General features: G+C 33.0%; 1 protein-coding gene across 1 annotated transcript; it reads right to left on the reverse strand.

Moving 5' to 3' along the window:
• Nucleotides 1-2,060: 2,060 nt before the first annotated feature.
• Nucleotides 2,061-20,554, reverse strand: LOC106100295 (F-box only protein 25). The gene is made up of 9 exons (XM_013279119.1): nt 20,351-20,554; nt 20,158-20,208; nt 6,130-6,220; nt 5,582-5,771; nt 4,975-5,156; nt 4,770-4,862; nt 4,373-4,533; nt 3,840-3,948; nt 2,061-3,749 (listed from the first exon to the last, which is right to left on the reverse strand). The coding sequence occupies exons 1-9, from the start codon at nt 20,449-20,451 to the stop codon at nt 3,654-3,656; spliced, it is 1,074 nt and encodes a 357-aa protein (XP_013134573.1). The 5' UTR covers nt 20,452-20,554; the 3' UTR covers nt 2,061-3,653.
• Nucleotides 20,555-21,054: the final 500 nt, after the last annotated feature.

Below are 21,054 nucleotides of genomic sequence, written 5' to 3' on the forward strand. Positions count from 1 at the left end.
TTAAAATATGCATTGAATAAAATACAATGCCTTAGTATGATGGTTTTAATATGATGCTAAAATAAAAAGGTTTTTTTTTTTTATTTCGAAACTGCCAGTATTTAATTGTTGTTTAGTACTAAGGTTGTGTTTCTAACTTTTGTCTTGTGAAATTCTTAATTTTAGCAGTAAAATAGGTGCTAAATTGCCTAAATTAAATGTTGCCCTATAGCAGACATGAAGCAATGCATGAAATAAATGTATTTAACATAGATGTGTAAAGTATTTACCAATTTAGGTTAAAAAATATTTAAAAATACTAATTTTATAACTTATAGGTAAAGAATCTCCAAGCCAATCAGATTGTTTTATGATTTTTTTATACTTGATGTTTTCTTTTATAAGCTTTTGCGGTTAGTCTTATTAATTACTATTGACTTCTTTTTTAAACTCCCAATACATTTAAGAATAAAAAGTGCCTTATGCTTTACTTGTAATGAATATGCCTTATAATAAATGGTAAATAAATATGATGAAATATTATTTTTGATGTGAAATGTTAAATATACTAACAAATTATTAATTTCCGTTTTTTATTTTCCATATACAAAAACCCTTCACACAGAACCAATGAAAATTTAAAGCCATTCTAATCTATACTTCTATACTATATATATCTATATCTATACTATTATAATAAAGAGCAAACACACACTTCTTTTTTGCCTAAGATGTCAGCAATTACAGCATTTTTGCAATAGTTATTTTTTAATAAAAATCCCTACACTAGTGTCACGCTTTAGGCTATATATCTTAAGGCCATTAAACTTAGGGGGTAAGTATTTTGGATCAAAACCCTAATATGGGTTGACCATAAGTTGTTGCCAACATCAAAGAAGCAAGGTTGTCATTATGTCATGTCATTTTGACATTTGTTATTGATAATTTGACAAATGTAAACAATAAAATAAAATTTTTATAATTTCATGCGGATGAAGTCGCGCGGGAACAGCTAGTATTTCATAGATTTTAAATCGTCCCAAATAATAAATCCCACTGGGCCGACCGGCTGAATAGAATCGGATTTATCAAATCATCCAGAGATCATCTTCACACCATCATCATCGCAATTGTGTGTACCAATACTTGAAGTGTAGCAGTCTTATCGTCTTATCGTCTTATCATAAATAGCGACAGTGGTGACACGACATGTCTGTTATATAAGTTGATCGCTTTTCATAAATAGAAAAAAAATTGTCTATGCTTAATGACATTTGTACTTGTCATAGATTGTGACATTCTATCAATGTCAATTGACAATTCATAAACTTGGAATGAGTGACATTTTATTGTTTTTTTAAGTTAATTAAATGCGAATAATACCATATAATTTAAAGTACTTACGATAAGCATGCATATTGTTGAATATAGTCACTGATACCTTCTTTGGAAAAGTGAATTAAAAAAATGGAATCAACTTCCCAGTCAGATGCAAACGCATTACCAAGAATAACCGATGTGGAATGGAAGTTAGAAGCTCTAACGAACACGCCCGGAGTTGGTTCAGATAAATTACTATACAGTGTTATCTTGAAGACTGATAAAGACGATGTTAACTTCACCTGTGATACTCAACAATTACAAGATCTTGTGTACAAATTGAAAGACTTGGTGCGACACTGTGAGAATGTTAAAAGTGAATTGACTTGAATGTGTTATTACGAACGTTATGAGTCCAATATAACATTTAAGTATATAGCACCAAATAATGGGACATATATTAGTTTGGTTTTGTTTATGAATCTGTTATTAAAATATTATTATTATAAAGATAATGTTATAATAACCAATTAATATTTATGCTATATTCAATAAATTTTGTGATTAAGTTTTTTTTTGTGTACATATTAAAAGTAATTTATTAATTTAAACTTTGATTTTCAAGTACACTTTTGCTAATAACCTAAGTATAAAAATTAAGTTTTTTATCTTCTTTAGTGGCTTCTAGTGGTAGATTTTTAATTAAATTATTCTAATTGAACTGTAGTGTTGTTTTTATTGTGAAATAAAAAGAATCAAAACTGTATTTAAAATAACTTTATTAAAAATACATCCATAAAGAATGAACACACAAACATATGTTCAAAAACAATTCCATTGCACAAAACAAAAAAATACATCACAGATAACTAAAAATGAACTACTTGTGAGAAAGCTGCATTCAATTATATACCTTATCATAATGTTAGCTTCTTGAGACTCAAACACTTAAAAGGTAATGTCATATTTATCTTAACATATCACAATATAAACAACTACTCTACAATATGGAGAACAGTTTAAGATTAAATTGTCAGACTTAATTAAATAGATTTGGACAGAAAAGTTTTTTTTTTTAATTCTTGTTAGGCCTTGCCAGGCAATGAATGTTATCCACAATTTATGGTAACCAGTTTTTATAAAAATATTGCTTTCTTTGAATGTATTCATGGAAAAATTGTTGCTCCTATATTTTCTGTCTAATATTTTCTTTACATTTCCTGTTTATCATTTAAACCAATTTAAATATTTTATAATACTACTATTACAATTCTTAATGTATTGGGTAAAGATGAAGTCTTTAATATGAAATCTTTTAAAACCATAGACTTTTCTTTTTTTTAATCATAAAAGACATGATACATTTTTCATTAAGGCATTTAACAACTACAAGCTACAACTACTTTCACTATATCATTACAGAATATTTAATAGTATTTTAAACCTACAATATCTAGTATAATAACTGCCAATATTAATATACAAACAAAAAAAAAAACTATGAAATTTTGGAAACTTGTGGATTTCTAAAGGAATCTATTTTTAATACAGTAAATTGAGATGCTGGATAGTATAGAAAACAGACATTTTATAAATTTATTTGCGTAAATAAAATACAGCAAGCAATATTGTTGGCAGTGAATTTGATAATGGCCAGTCTTATTGCAAAATTTAATAAAAAGTTGCCCATATCCAGTCCAATATATAAGACCATTTTGCAATTATTTAATAACATCAACTGAAAAACGATTACATTTAAACACAAAAACTCATATTGTAGGAAAAAAATATCACAAAACAATCAATACTTATATGGTTCCAGGATAAAAGGACTTGGAAATCATAACAAATTGCTACACATATTAAATTAAACTTAATACAATATTAAAAATGAATTTTGGTACAACACTGGTATTTTCAAAGCATAAAATGTCTACAATATAGTTAATACATTTTACGACACAAAAACATTTATAAGTCACTTGCAAGACACTCATTGTGATACGTTTTTAATATTATCAACACACACCTAATATAAAAAGGAACAGTAAAAATTATTAAAAATAATAGTAAGATCGCAAAGACGTTTATTTCTTTTTTCGTCGTGGCCAAAAGCCTTGTAGCTAATGCTACCAAACTCAACGACTATAAATTCCCTGTTTATTTTTTTTAACAAATCGAAGAATTTATTAGCTGCCTGTACTTTTCATTTTGAAACTTTTTTCTCATCTAATACCAACTTGAATCCATTACAAAGACCATTATGGACGATTTGGAATAGTGCATTCAAATAGATGAGTTTATTGAGTTTATGCCGTACCGCGATAGACACAGAGGTCATTTTCCGTTGTGATTTAGAGCGAGAAGAACTTGAGGAAGGCTGCGGGCGGCACGGGGTGCGGCGGCAGCGGCCCGCCCGCCTCCTTCAAGCGTTCGCGGTACTCCGGACACTAAAATATCAGATATTATTTTTAAAAAAATGTAAATTAAAATAATAAAATGGAGTTATATGAAGTGAGAATGTGTGTGAGATGTGTGACCTGGTCTGCGATGCAGGGATGTCCGAGGGAGCGCCAGAAGAGGCACTTGCAGTGGCGGCACAGGGACAATGTCTCTGCAAACTGCACCTCCTCGCGCAGACCGTACAGCCTACATAGATAATGCAAACTCAATACACATTAATCTATAAATCACAGATTATATTAACTACTGCTCCGTAAGAACGTCGAGTAAGTTATGTACATATGAAATTTGAAAATCACAGTACATGACCGGATTCGAACCCAACACCTGTAATTACTTGTGATTACAAGTCTATATACTAAATACTTATGTTCATACATGGAATTAGTGATTCAAAGATATGTGTGAAGTCAACCAACCCACAGTGGGTCAGTGTGGTCGACTATGGCCTAGTCACTACCAAGGGTAGGCTGCGAGCCTCTCAGTGTGGACGTATAGTGAGCTGGTGATGATAATATTAGCTTACATTAGGGCAAGAAGTAAAATTAGTACAAAAATACTTATGTTCAATGGATGGTATAACGCGTTTCACGCGTCGTAGCCTGCTTACTTCCTGAGCTGGTGGAAGGTCTTCTTCCAGTCGACGTCGGTCTGTCCGGCGGCGAGCAGCGCGCCGAGCTGCTGCGGCGTGAAGTGGAACAGCACCAGCTCGCGCCACACGCGCCGCTCCGAGCACACGCCCGCCATCACGCTCCACGCGGACGACGCCGCCTTCGCACACACAACTGCTACATAGCTACTCACTCCTTGCCTACTTAATACACGTCTTCCATATCGCACTGTGAGACTGAGAAGTCAATACTAATAATGGGAGTCTAGACTAAAACAATTTGGCTAATTTAAGCAAGTTTAATTCGCAGAAGAACTTCGTGAATAAATGTTTATCATAGAAAAATTACCACATTATAATAATGTTCCTGGTTGTAAAATATCTAAAGATTACTCACATCTAAGTCCCTGTGATCAGATATCCGGAGCATTATCTCTCGGATGCACTCCTCTGGCATGTCGTGAAGTTTGGGCACCACCTCCGGCCCCGGCTGATGACAAATTCTCATCATATAAAGCTGTCTGTATCTACTAAATGTCGAACTGTGGCGCATAGCTTTCATTACTCCGAGGAGCTAAGGTGTCTTTTGCTTTTGTAGTTACCTCAGGTATACGTATGTCCTGTGCGATGCGCGTGATGCGTGCGATGGCGCGGTCGTGGTGCCGCCAGAGCGCGCGCGAGCCGAGCGGCCGGCCCCAGCAGGCGCGCCGCTCCGCCTCGCGCGCGCCGCCCAGCGCCGCCGCCAGCGCGCGCAGCGCCTCCGGATTGTGCTGCGACGTCGCCACTGCAACGCCACACAGACTTACCTCACTCAGACTATTACGACTGTGGTCGTTAATATTTAAACAATATACTTGCAGTTTTAGAGCGACGAGCGTTTTGTACTTTCGATTACAGGATGATTTTTAACGGACGGATCAACGGCTTTGTGGAGGTAGAGGACCTTAATAGCTATAATTTAAACGCAAAGTATGTTGCCCGATTTCCTATAATTTTAGTCACTTAATTAAAAAGAAAACAAAACCGTTGGTCCGTCCGATAAGAATTTAACTAACAACTAAAGTAATAACTAAAATGATAAATAAACAAATAAAAATGGTTTTTTAGCCTGAAAAGACCATAAGACTATAATAACCAACCCAATGAAAACTAGCAGTCGTATTCATCTCTAGAAATTCTCTTCAACTATTGTATAGCATACGTACTCACCGTGATCGGCTAATTGTTCCAACATGGATAGCAACAGTTTCTGCGCGGCGCCGGGCAGGTGCGTCAGTCTTTGTCCGCCCAGGAGTAGCTCGAGGAGCGCGCAGATGTAATTAAAGCGGCGAACATCGCGCACAGCTGATGAGAAATCCAGTCGCCGAACCGCTTCTGACAGACCGTTGAAACCTGCGATCTGAGAACACATAGATAGCATATAAATAGATACACTTGACTATCACAATACATGTTACAAATGGACCCCAAATTCCGCTCGTCTTTTATTTTACCCCCTTGTCTAGTGCAAAAAGGTTGCAAACGGATTTATAATGACTTGCATATTTTACTGCAAGTTATAAATGCTGGTTGCTTTTGCCTTATTTAAAAATATTGATGAGTGATTCTGTTTTTCATAAACATGCGGTCGCCAGTGGTCATGAATCTATCAGTCATAATATGATATATTTATATTTCTTAAACGAAGACACTGGTGTACACAAAATCTCTGATTCAATGTGTTGACTTTCTACTGAATAGTAGAAAAAGATAATTACCTCTCTGGTGCATTTAATAGTGATGTGACAATGCGGAGGGATTCGGGCCACTGTATCTGATGTGTTTTTGTCACCTTCTCCTTCTTGCATCCTAAAAAAAACACAATTATAAATCCACAAGATAAATACAAAAAATGTAGAGTATAAACTCTAAAATCATAACATTCGTTACTAATCTGCGTAGATCATGGATAAAACAATATCCATAAATAAGTGACCCTTCCTTCCCTTTATCAGTGACATTTAATCAAGAAAATAGCTTCAACCTTTTGTACGGGAGTGACTGATTGGACTGATATATATTGAGGTGTGGTCTGACCACGCCTGTCACTGTTTTCTTAACAAAGTGCTAGGACGTCAGCAATCACCCACTGTTCAAGGACAGTGTAAAGTCAATTCTCATTTTCTCTTTAATTTTAGTCCTCACGGAATGTAGGTTGAGGCATTTTTAATTTATTTATGAGTCAACTTATCGTGTGCAGGATATTAGAAAGCATTTAATTACTAAACGTAAAAAATGCTCGTAGTTTTAGAGGATGAGAAAGCGGGTTCTATTTTAGGATTCGAGTCGGGCTTTAATGGCTGTCGCTGAAGTAGAAAATGAGAGGACAATAAAAAAGAACATGTCGCCCATTTCACTGAAAGCTTTCGTTGGCATTTGTAATGTGGAAAGGATCAAAGAGGGTTCATCTTGTTTCACCTTAAAAGGTAAATTTATGGCGAAATTCTAAAAATATTTTTTATGTACTACAAATTGCTTAACTTTATTTTTTTACTTATTAACTTAAGCTTAAACTTTGATGTTTAAAGTAGAAGAGTTTCATCAGTACAGATAAGATAATTTTCATTGGTCGTTAACTAAATAAAGTTGGCCAAAAGCCAAGACGTCGCGTCGCATCCCTTTGCTGATGCAACTGCGTTTTACTTTTAACAGGGCCCAATTATTTTTAACGTAATTATAAATTCGGCCTGAAAAACAAAATACACGCGAACGCGTCTTGTAATCTGATTAATTAAATGCGTGTATTTTCACTTCCTGTATAATTTTAACTGGAACATATGACATCGAGAGCTTGGTAGATTAAAATATGAAAATCGTATTGAAACGTATACCGTATGACCTAGTTGCTTTTGCCTTTACAGCGGTTGAATAGAAAAAATGAAATAATATAGGTTACGTATTTTACTTTTTAAGAGCGTTCCATTTTAAATGAACTGATTAATGTTATTGTATACAAGTTATTAGCTATTTTAATATTTTTTGATCTTAATATACCATAACTTTTCTTAAAAAAAAAAAAGATTAAGTATGCCCTATTATAGATTACTATACGCTGATCCGAATCTTAGTCGGGAAATTTCTATATATCAAAACTACATTTATAATGTAAGATTTGTTCGTGCTCCCGACTACGTTTATAATTCCCTTCGTATGCAAATTAGTTCTCTCGGAACAGGAAGTATTCGAGACGTGTGGAGTACCGAGCCGTACTTCAGAACGTCAGATTAAAAATGACAACCTGACAGGGAGGGAAGTGGCGTTTGAATAGAATTTTATGAATTATGTGATCAAAAAACAATTGTAAACTCAGCAATTTTTAAATAAACACTCATTATACACTTGGCGACTCTCTTAGTAATTATTCACATTTATTTAATTATTTTAGAAAATTGTGTCTTTAGTAAAAATACATTTCATTAAGGGCCTGCCCCACTGTCTTATGGCTCAGATAGCTTACATAACGTCACTGACAGATAAAGTAACAAAATCCGATATTTCAATCATATATTTTACACGGTTTGTTATCAGACAATTTAGTGGGACAGTCTCTAAATGTTTTAAATTCAGCACTAGTGGAAATGAGGTTTTATGACATAAGAAATAACAGACCTACTCTATTACAGTAGAGTATGTAGTTAATTACTTATCTTGAATCAGTATATCGATTTTCATTTCGCTTTCACTTTCGTTGTAAAAAGAAAAACGACAAAATGTTGCCATGATTTAAAACTTTCACCTAATTTACACGATCTGTAGTTGACATTGTCTATTTCGGTACAATTATTGTCATTAGAAAGTTTATAGCGTCTATAATTTTATACACACAAGAGGACCGAAGATAAAAGTTACTTTCGTAACAAATTGAAATATTCATAATAAAATAAAATACAGGGTCTGCGCATTGCATTTAATATAAACAACGTCTAACAGTGCACGGTTAAGGTATTACAAGATTCAAACAATATGACTGCTTTTGTTGTAAACATCTTCGTTGGTTATTACTAGCACAGATTGGTCTACTGCAATTAATAGAAAGCAGGTTTCCACGCTTTCATATCCGCTTATATCCTCTGCTGATTATTATATTGTGTGGCGTCTTCAAAATTGCGAGCCGCTATAACATTTGAATCGTGTAATACATAAGGTCGTTGGTCTTGTTTTGTGCTGCCATTGTTCATTGTTCCATACAGATGTACTTAAACGTATCTTAAACGAAGCGTCTCCAGATAAATGTTTAAGTTATATATAGCAAAATAAATACTCTGAATGTCCAATAATCCGTTTTACTTCCTATAGGTAACAGTGGTAGAGCCCCCTTTAACATCTTCGCAAGAATGGGTCGGCTCGCCCGGTGCAATACCACAACCACATAGAAAACAGGCGTGAAGTGAAAGCAATTACGCGTTTCGTCTGATGAGTGTGGTGCCGGAGGCTTAATTTTGGTCCCTTTCCCTTTCCACCTTTTTCTTAAGAGGAAAGGATGGGAAGGAAAAGTAGACTTGACGGTGGAGGAGACCCATAGGAAGGAAAAATGTCCTCTTTATATGCATCTCGTTCTCCGTCAATTAAGGGTAGGTAACGCATCTGCAATCGCGGATGTTTATGAGCAGCGGTCGCTTTCCATTTCGGTGGATTCAGTTGGCCGCTTGATCGTGCCACCACATATTATAAAAAAAAGACCCATCCAACCAAGGATAGGATGGCTGTTTAAACTAATGTAAGTTTTTACTTTCGTATGTTAAATATTGTTTCAAAACTATGACTTAATTTCCAATCGTTTGATGTTACTTGCATGCTCCAGTGTAAACGCAATAAATTCTTTACAAAAATGGATTACGTCTTAATCTTTAATCCGTAAACTTTCGTGACGAGATTTCACGACCAATTACATTCGTGTATTGCATTTCTCAACGCTCTTGTAGCAATATACTTCAACCAGTAGAGATGATCTCTACACCATATTTTAACTAGTACTAGTCCGTATAACAAAGGAAGAAATGTGTGTCTTCTAAGATTGGTCGGTACAGCGATTTGCAGGTCGTTCACATTTTAGATTTGCAACGTCTTGCAAATTGAACTGTGAATGATCACGTTTCGTTTAACGAAATGATTTCCATTGCAAATACGGTTTGGTTAGTGAAATTATTTTACGTGAGATTCCGATATTGATGACTAGTACAATTGAATCCAATAATCGGTGACGCCTCATTTATCTTTAGAACCCAATAGCAATCGAAAATCCGTTGTTTGTCGATCTTAAAGATATTGTTTTGATTCTGGCTGTTAAGATAGATTCTCACTGTTTGATTTGAAGTGTTTTTATCAATTCTCTATTTAAACTTCAATTTAGAAATAAGATGAGTTTTATTGCATATTCCAGAACTCATCACATTATACGAGAATAAAAGCAGATATATCAAATGAGATTCAAATTCCCTAGTTTAATATATTCATAGAAAAGTTATCTAACTGCAGCAATGCAATGTTCCGCTACGTCCATTACTGGGGAATAAAATATTAAAGCGAATTTTAAATCTTAAAATCCTGTAGAATTTAAATAACAGATGTCTCTATAAATTGCAAAACAAAACTTTTATAATAATAAAGAAGACATCTTTGAAAATATTTAATCTGTAACATTTTTTAAACATGTCATTTGTTTGAAGAATATGACAGTTGAAGGATGCAACCGCTTCACAAGACACGAGTGTCATAAGTGCTCGCAGGCGCGCAGGAACTCTCCATAATAAACAACCAGCACACATATACTAGGACAAATGTGTTGTACAGAATACCTACGAATGCGTATTACAAACTTAAAATAGGGTTACTGTATTTGTAATTTGCACTTTTACTCCTTGATCATAAGATTGATTTTACATTATTTAAAGTAAGATCAACGTTTCCGTGCGTATTAATAAACTCAAAGAACAGAGAGTTATTTGTGCGAAGTATAATCCAACACGTCTTGTGTTGAGCACGGTAATGCAAACCGTTGTTGACCCAAAGGCGGAAATAAATTATTCGCATCTGGAATAATTCAGTCGTCTTTAACATGTATAAAATTTGCTTAAAATCAACTACCTACCAGTTGAGCACCATTAACCTCAATCAATCTAAAAGGTCAATGAATTCTTAATCTATGCCAAAAATAGTTTCATCAAGCAATTTCTTAAAAATAACCTATTTATTTTTTTAAATCGAAAACTGAAAATAATTACACCTAAAGTCTATTTTATAAAACTTAATTTCAACACAAAAAACTTCAGATCTTTGACGCGTCTAATTCAAAGATTATAAATCAGTTTTCCCGCCAAACGATAAATCGTCAAAGACTAGACACGCTGTCTGTTATCGAATTTTACTTTCGTAACAACGTAAACAAAGCATGAATCACTACGTTTATTCGTGTTGCCATTGCCACTGTGCGAGTCGAGATAAATAATCGCGAGAATTAATTTTCGTGACTAATTTCTCTAAATGCTTAGTGGTTACATTCCAATTAATGTAATCACTGTATTTTACCGTTTGTCTGTCTTGAACTTTTGTCTCCCATATTTAAGACCATGTTCAATAATACTTCACAAAATATGTAAAATTTTCAACGCAATATACAACTAGAGGCGAAAGAAATGAAACAATATTTAATTTCACACAAAAGTCATGGACATGGCATTCTAACGAAACGACTCCGTCGTCCGCCGGGAAAACAGCAGCAGAAAGCGCACGTTAATAAATGTTACTACAATAATTTGCCCTATTTATAATGCTATTTGTAATTAGAACAATATTGTTCTATTTTCAATTACATCAAACAGTACAGTTGGAGAGTAGGGTGATATTCTCTTTTCTTCTTTTGACTGTTTTTCTATGTGTCGGTAAATGAAAATATTATATATCTCAACTTATTATAAAGTCTTGATTGTGGCAAACTTTACATGGTGTACATAATCTTAATTAAAGTATATTACGTTAAACTTTTGTGTATGTTACGATGTTTGTCGATTTTTTGAGTAATCAAAAGAAATTGCACACCAACATTTTTATACTTTATTCCCCATGCATAGCCGAGGTTGATCGCTAAAGATATATTATAATGTATCGTTTTATCTGTATCAAATGTCTGGTATCGAATGGCAGTAATGGCTGCTGTATGTCGCAACGAGAGCTGGAAATAGAACGGCAGTGCATCGCATTCGCTCCCGTCCGAGGCCTTCCGCTTTTCACTCACAACTGCATATGACGTCTCTGATTATGTTTACTCTATGACGGAGTTTTATTTAATAATAGGACCTCTTTGGATTGCAAAATTATTTTATGTGACAGCTGCCGCTGTTACCAACCAGTACTTTTTTTTATAAAAGTAAGTATTCTGTGTTAATTTCCGTGATTGTGTATGGATTAAGTAAGTACTTGTAGATAAAGAGACATGATGCTCTTAATATTTTTAGTTCCAGATTAAGTGCATTACACGCTTCTTATTTGGGGCTCCTTTAACCAAATTTATGAGTGTTAGTTCCCGTCACAAGAGTAATGCACTGATAATTGATTTCTATTGAAATATCTCACTTAATTACATAGTGATAGGGTTCAGAATGTTTTATAACATGACAGTAGTAGTGGCACGTGTTACACGAGGCCATTTCAATAACAGACCAGTATCTGCTGTCTCTGTTGACAAGGCCAGGGTCTATTTGATGAATACGCCTATGTTTTAGAATAGCCTATATGTTGTACCAACCTAACAAACAAAGGGTGCATCTAATGTTTTGAAATAATTCGCATTAACGGAAAAAATAGAATTAACATTCTAAATCATTATAATTTTGCAAATGTAAATACTTAACGCATGTTTTGTATATAAATATGTCTTTAGTACTGTGATAACCAAATATTAAACAACAAAGATATTCGTGGCATCGTTAAAGGAGCACTGGAGATCGAGTGGGGCACTCGCATGTCAGCTGGCAAACTGCCAATGGATTTAAATCAGAATTCAATGCAGCCACGTCTCGAATCTATTACAACATTCAAACTTAATGGCCACTCGAGATACAGATCCTTTCCGAGAATTAGTGATGGACGGTGATTAAATGAACTATTAGGAATGTTGATCTCCCTCGTGTCAACCGTTGTTTTTCATTTAATTAGTTAAATTTACTGATCGTATTTCTATGGACTGAGAGTTAAGTAAATCGCGCACTTGTGTGTGCTCTTACGTTTATGTTTTGTAGATGTTATATTTGTTCAGCGTCTTACGATATATGGAGCAGCAGTAAAGTTTGGATGGTACTATACATTACTATTAAGACACTAAAAGGAAGCAATAACCGATAAGGAATGTCATAACATACTACTATTTGGTTATTTACGTAACAAACATTTATAAATCTATTCACGTCTTTTTTTTGCTCTTTAAGATAAGGACTTAAAATAATAGAATCGATTATGAAAATTCTTTCACTGTTATTTTACTTTAAATAAAGGAAATAAAGCAAATTATGCTGCAAATTTTTTTATTAAATTTAGAACCTAAGTAGTTTAATTTATCTAACTATTTAGTAAAATTAACTTATACTAGTCACACTAATTTAGGGTAGGCTCCGAGCCCCTCGGTGGGGACGTATAGTGAGCTGGTGATGATGATGATGATGATACTAACAGTTGCTGGCGACTTCGTCTGTGTGAAATAAAAAATACAGCCTATGTTACTGATAACGTATAGCTTTTTAATGGTGAAAGAATTATTGAAATCGGTCCAGTAATTGAGTTATTTCAATACATACAAAAATACAAATCTTTCCTCTTTATAATATTAGTATAAATACTAATCTATAGTATAGATTATGTATGAAAGAATGTCTAAGGAAGGTGTAGTCGCAACTCAAATTTTCTAAATCAAATATTACAATTGTAGCCGTAAAATAGTTGGCATTCCGCCAACGTTATTGTTTCTTATGCGACTATTGCGTTGTTTGTAAATTCAATGACACGTGTCGATAATTATGTTTTAATTTCAATGTAAAAAAATTAAAAAGAGGTGTAAAATTCTTAATAGTGAAATGGTTCAGAAGCTGATTGCTAATATAATTTGTTATAAGGTCGCAATATAAAAATGAACCTTATCTAAACATCCATTAGAGGGATTATTCCACAAACAGAAATTGGTATCTATACTAATATTATAAATAGCAAAACTTTGTTTGATTGTAATGAATAGGCTCAAAAAGTACTGAGCGGATTTAAAAAAAAATCTTTCACCGTTAGAAAGGTAATTTATCTGTGAGTAATGTCGGCTACATTTGTTCCTTTATTATTATTTTAAAATTTCACACGGAAAGAGTCGTGGGCAAAAGCTAGTCTCAAATATAAATAAAATCAATACATACGGTGTTAACTTACAAACCAAAACACAACAAAACACGACGTAACATTAATTAGAACATTTCAGCTCGAGTTTCGGCAACTAATTAACAACCAGCGCTGTTAGTTATTTAACTTTGTTGAAGCGTTACGAAACTTAGACTGTCAATTGTTACGTTTCCACTGTTGAAACACTTGTTTAATAACATTGATTGAAACACGACTGACATCGCTATAGAACGAAAAATGTGAACGGTACACTTCACTCGTAAAATCGATTCAATTATTTAGTTGATGACAACAGAATTAAAAAAAATATCAAACACCATTACCCTCCTCTTCTCGTGGGTTATTTAGGTAAAACATATATCTATGCCTATTTATTTATTTTAACATCAGTGTTATGGCAGTACATTCTGTACTGATACAGAGATAGTCATAAACAAAACTGTTTACGTAAGTTTATCATAATTTTCTAGAGCATTTAGCCTAGATATTGCAATAGTATTGAGCCTGCAATATTCATTTAGGGCACACAATAGTCTGTATTGAACGGTGCGGCTTTGTCAGGAGAATTTAATATCAATCGCTTGTACGGTGAATTATGAACTATACGATGTGACCTAGTTTAGATCATATTAGATCGATGGAGGACCAGTTTCAGAGATACTGTCGCCCTGGACGAGATCTCACAACCCACCCAATTGCAGCATTTAGGGGGGATTTAAACAGAGTTACGTGGGACTTTATAATTTACAGACCTGTGGCGCCTTTTTCCGTCCAGCGCTCTGGGCCATCGTACAACCTCGCCCAAAACGACGACGACGTTTTAGAATAGTATATTTTTTTCTGCTTTCAAAAAATAGAGATACGAATATATGTTCCAAAGGTAACTTGCGGTATCGTTCTGTAGAGTACTTTAACTGTACACTAAGCATCGTTTAATGGTTACTAAGGGAGTGGATAACTCGAAATCGTCATCAAGACTTACAAAGCGACTTAGTGCGGCTGTATGACTTTAGAATCATGTAAAAAAGCCTATATTTGCTTATATTTAGGTAAAAGAGACAAAATATATAGATAAAGCAAAATAGACACTTCACTCGACACAACTTTCATATAATCTCACTAGCGCCACCGGTGCGATAGTCAAAATCACAAACAAATAACTCAAACACAGAGAAACGTCTCAGCGTGTTAAATTTGACATTAATTTATTACCGGACAAAGAAGTTACCGGTGAAAAAATATTGTTTCTATGTCTAGTCTGTTTTCCAAAATGCCTTTATTTTGGGTGCTTTTCCTAATAATTATTCCAGTACTGATAGGATTCTGCACTCAATCTATGGACTCTAAGGTAAAACAACTCGGCAACAGAAGCAACCTACATAAATATAGGTCACGGCCGAATTCTGCGGAAACTGTGGTATTCAGCAATCATTCGCAATCGGAAGTTTTTGCGTGCTCAATGTCGACTATGATTATCTAATATGCTTTATACTTTTGCTTTAAAGGAAATTTTCTCGTATTTGATAGTTTTTTTTTATCAATATTAAGTTTGTTTAAATAAATTAAGCTTAAAAAAAAAGATATATTAATTAATTACCGAGTTTAGCGAAATAAAGTATTGGATATTTTTTTCTTTTAAAATCATTTGTAATAATGTAATAAAATAGTTACATATGTATAACAACTGATTGCTAAGTAAGTTTTTTTGTAATCATTGACAAAGATTGTAGTTTTTTTTATTCAAATATGCAAATAACCGTTTCTAAAACGTTAGGAAGCAAATTGTATTTCCGAAAGATAAAAGGCCGCTGGGAAAACTTATAATGAGGTTTTACAAGCAATTTCAATCTCAAACGTTCTCCCGAGTACTCAGCGACCCTCATAGTAAGTTCAATTTTTAGTGGAAAACCTTTTAAATGGAAGTTAAAAGTAATATTACAAACATTTTATTTCTTATTTCATTATAATATAAATAAACATAGTTTCTTTCTAGATAAAAAAAATATCTTAGATTATGTATAGCCTGACCACAAATACAAAAATCGTTGCCATATTGCGGATAAATATGGAACAAACTTTGCTTAAATTACAAAATGAGAAATAAAGATGATTAAAGTGCCACAATGCAAGAATATGTACATGCTTTTTTTATTTATTTTTTACAGGGGGCAGGATAACGGCCCATAAGTCTAAAACAAACAAAACTCAGTTATTTAACTATTTAAACAGATGTCGGCCATCTTAAATACCATCCCGGTCTCGTCCGTAGACGTGTAAGCCAGGATAGTGTAAGTGACCGACATTACATCCATTTAGTAGTTAAGGGGAGGCTGAAAACCAGCGCGGTCTTTAGTGACAAGCTGGAGGCTGCATCAGCTGAGCCTACTCCTTTTGGCCAAGAATTTTTTTATTTTCTATTTCGGTAGTATGTTTTGTAAGTTGTGTTCTTTTTTTCGGTCAATAAAGAGTGTTTGTTCTTTTTATTTTATTTTTATATAGTAAACGCAGTATCATTTGAAGACATGTTTAAAGTATGTAGAAATAAGCAATGTAACATGTAGTGCCTAGATTTCTAAATAATTATTAGATTACCGACTTGGAACCGACTATTAGAAAGTGACGTATCGAATGGCGAACGTACTATCGTTTTACGAAGAGTTTCGCTTATTATCACTAATCAACGGTTGGTGGAAAAATTGCACAAGAAATACATACAACAAAAAGATGTTTAAATAACTAGACTATTATTTTTATATCTTACTAACTGTTGCTTGTGACTTCGTCCTCGTGGAATTAAAAATAATAAAAATATGTTACTAACAGATAAACTACCTTTTTAACGGTGGAAGATTTTTTTCAATTGGCCCAGTAGTTTTTGACTTATTTCAATACATATAAAATAAATCATTAATCTTTATAATATTAGTATAGAAGTATTGAATAATATTATAAATGCGAAAGTTTAGATAGTAGGATGTTTGTTAGATTGTGTAGCCTAAACTGCTGAACGGATCCAGATAAAATTTAGCACAGATGTGGAGGATAATCTGGAAGAAAACATAGACTACTTTTATTTAACTCAGCGCGGTGTCACAGGAAAGGTAGTAAATAATAATCAAAGAAAAACGTCTTATATGATTTATAAAAAATAGGTGTTTAGAAGATCTTCAAACACATATTAATTTAGCAAACACATGTGGATCTGTATTTAACGGAATTGTAAATCCTACGCGGTAAGGAGCAATGACCTGTGATCGGAGTCAAAACAAAGGCGATTACGCATAATCTCCTTTTATATAGGTGTTTATGATAAATTGTTTGTTTTGATACTTTATCAATATCATTTGATAACCTATGTTCTAATGACCTATACTTAATTGTTAATTAGATAGTCTTAATATTTTATGATTAGATTAATTTATTATTTAGTTTTTTACCTACAATAAAAATAATTATGTTAGTATGATTGTAGTATTCGTAAACTGTATTTCATTTACAAGTACAATAATACAGAGTTATAATTTCAAATAGTACTTTATATTTTAAATTATAGACGCCCTATAACAGAAAAGCCAATAAACAATCAATTAAAAAAAATAAAGACAATTCAATTATTTTTCTATCGAAACTATCGCGTGCCAGTGTTTAGGCGGGGTTTCCTTGATAAAAAGGTTGCGCTGACGTATTAGTTCCGTTTCACGTCAATTAAATAAAAAGTAAAGTAAATTCTTAATACACGGAAATAAATATATATTCAAAAGTAAATATGTATTTTTAATTATTTGAGCAGATGCATTTATATTCGGGTTTAAAAATAAATTTTATTTTATTTTTTCATGGTACATAGTTAACCGTGTGGTAGATTTAACAAAGTATAGCTTGCTTTACATTATGGCAAATACTACAACTAAAACTACACAAAGCTTACGATCCCAAATTCAAAACAACGATGAACAAAGGAATAGTAAAACGGAACGTATAAAAACATTAAGATGAATTTAAAAACAAAACACTTTTTGAAAATGGAACTGGAATGCTAACTGTTAAACAGGATAACTCACTTAACGTAAAAACAAAAAATATACTTTTCTTTTAAAAGATTTCGAGAACGTGGTTGAGTGAGACGAGGCGTTCCTTATTTAAATGTAGGCAGAGAACTTTGGGACAAAAATAAATAACACGGATGGCAATTAATTAAACGCGTTTAGTTTCGGGAAATGACTAACCTGACATGCAGGTTAAAGGAAGATGAATTAAAACAAAAAAGTTGATTCTATTTTTAAAAACGTCATATGTCTTCAAGCAATGTTTATGTTTATGTTTAGAAAAATTTTAGTTTCAGCGTTTTATTCTAAAATTTTTATTAGACAGCATTCTGTGTGTAGTGAAAAAATGTTATTATATTGTGCAAAATAAAAATTTTTATACACTGATCTGTATAAAAGGATAGATCTTTGCCTGGAAATACTTCGTTCCTACTTAAATGCGCCTACTGTTAACTCTATTTCTATTATTAGTATCAACTCTCACTATCATTAGCGCCAAGATGACAAAAATCAAATAGGCACAAATACCTCGTTAAGGCTTATCTGTTTATCGAGATCATTGCTTTTACAACACTCAAATGTTTTCTATTACATTAAAATGACATCTGCCACATTCATAAACACACTATTTCAATTAAAAATGTAAATTCTCAACGTTCTTCCTATTTCGTAACGTCGACCAGCGAAAATTCGACCTGACCCAGATCCAAAACAGATTCGTGTTTACCCCGCTTTTGCTCAGCCGAGTAAATATTGCCTCTGTACATTTTTAGCCAGCATTTTGCTTTTATTACGTGTTACTACGAGAAAATCTCTTTGCCAAATATGTACGTTATTATTTCAATGCTGGGACTTTGTATAGTTTTGTTTTACATGTTTATTTATTTAGATGCGGTATAATTTTATTTATATTATCTAATACTTAAATACCGGCCGTATATAAAAATGAAACAGCGTCCTAAACGATAAGCCAACGTTCCAAATTCAAATTCCATTGAAATTTTGACACATTATAAATGCGAAAGTTTATACGGGTGGATGTTTGTTAGAGTTCAGCCTAAACGGATGGACGGATTTCGACGAAATTACTTATGGATACTCACTTTTTTTTAATTCTACGCGAACGGAGTCACGGGCGAAAGTATTATAATAAGCTGAAAATATCGTATTTGGAACGTTTTATAAGGATAATTTTTAAATATTCTTTTGTATAATTTGTGACATAGATTAACTAACCATGATATTTTTAAAAAAGGAATGAAACTTACGAGGTAACGTCTACGGCGGTCAATTAATATTTAATGCTAGCCTACAAAAGAATAATTTTGGGTCCGTAAGTAGAACAAAGAATTAACATCGTTACATATTCATGTGTCACTAGAATTTACTTTAAAAAGACTTTAAAAAACTAGGACACAGTAAAGCCTAAAACTAGATAATGAAAAAAAATATTTGAGAACTATGCCAGCCTCTTTACTGGAGTTTTACTTATTTTAGAATATTAATATAGTTTTTCTTAGTTAACCAAATAGATTTTTAAGAAAATCTATAAGAGAATCAAATAATATTTGAGAATTATTTTCTCCATTATCATGAAATTTCGTCATTTTGCAGTAAAAAATCACGGGATTAATAGTAAATATTAATTATTTATTTTTGATACTTCGTATTTTATTTTTTAAAAAACCGCAAGATTTAAAAAGTATTGTAGCTTTCAGCGTACGCAATGACTTCGGTTTCCGCTGGGAAAGTAACCAAGGACCCACTATTCATGATGCCCTATTTTACTCACATGTCAAGGTTTATCTGGCAAAAAAGGTATAAATGAAAATTTATTATACATTTTACAGATAAAATCTATAAAATTAAACACGTTAAAAATAAGACATTGGAAATAATAAAACTCTAGATAGATGAATTAGTCTACAAGTGAATTTCTGAATTAAATAAGTCAAAATAGAGTCTACAACTTGGCTTTTGAGTTCATTATCTTTTGCGCCGATGAAAAATATTATGATAATCAAAAATTTCGTAATCAAATTATATTCTGACGATTCATTATTCATTAAAAACGAGGAAGGAAACAATGAGGAACGTCGCGTATCAGTGAAAGTATTTGCGTAACGTATGCTTAGATATGTTTCTATACTGTATTTAGGTGAGTAGTTTATTTATTGAATTGTTAATGATACACTTGTGTTTAATACATACTAAATAAATACAGCTATTGCTTCAACGCACACACGCAATCTTGAAAATCAATATGTATCGCCACAATAACACAAACAGCTGATCAGATAAGCGAAAGGTTTAAACCGTGCGACTCACCATTTCTGTTGCTTCTCTTCCATGCTATTAAAGTTAGATATAGCAGCATATCTGCAATTAAAAATAAGAAAACTCTGCACAATCAAAACAACAATGTTATAAGTTATGTAAAGCATTAGATTATAAACGTTACTACATGCACAAAGTCGAACTAATTGCGAACAAAGGAGTTTGTTTTGCAATGCGTTCTTACCTCGGTGCTGTGCACTCTAGCACTTTTTTCTTTTCCCATCCTTCTTCAGTTTTCACCCATTCTTCGCCTGGCGATCGCCAGTCTTTGGATATAAAAGGCATATTATTTTTAACACAAAAACAAAGTTCGTGCGCACTACCTCGACGAACAAGCAACCACCAACAACGCGAAACAGGAATTGACGGCAATTCCAATTCGACGGTCGGCCGCACGGCGGTGTAAAGTGAGAAAAGGAAGTCTTGTTTAGAAAGAGAGAGCTGCGCGCATGCGTTTACCGATGATCTATGGACTAATGTCACAAACAGCTGTTTACTATTTGTTTACAGAATTAGGTTTTAATATATGGGAATGTTAAACGAGCATGATTTTATTACACATATCGAAATGAATCTTAGCTTAACGAAGATAACACCCAGTAATTGTTGAACATAAATAATTGTATGAAATTGTTTGTGATATCTTAGTATGGTTTTTGTCATTGATTCAAACAAATGCTCGTCTAACTGCTACACGTTACGAAATTAATTTTAAGTTTCCCCTTATACATTCAAATGTAGTAAGCTATTTATTATTAATCATTTATTATTAATATAATTATCCTTTTTATATTCTGTGAATTTTTACTAAATTCATACGAACAATAAAAAATTGTCTATGAAATTTTGTGGTTGACTGTATCTTCTGAATTTTGTGTAATTTTGAGG

This window comes from Papilio polytes, unplaced genomic scaffold (assembly GCF_000836215.1).
Source record: "Papilio polytes unplaced genomic scaffold, Ppol_1.0 DF824058.1, whole genome shotgun sequence".
Taxonomy (NCBI): Eukaryota; Metazoa; Arthropoda; class Insecta; order Lepidoptera; family Papilionidae; genus Papilio; species Papilio polytes.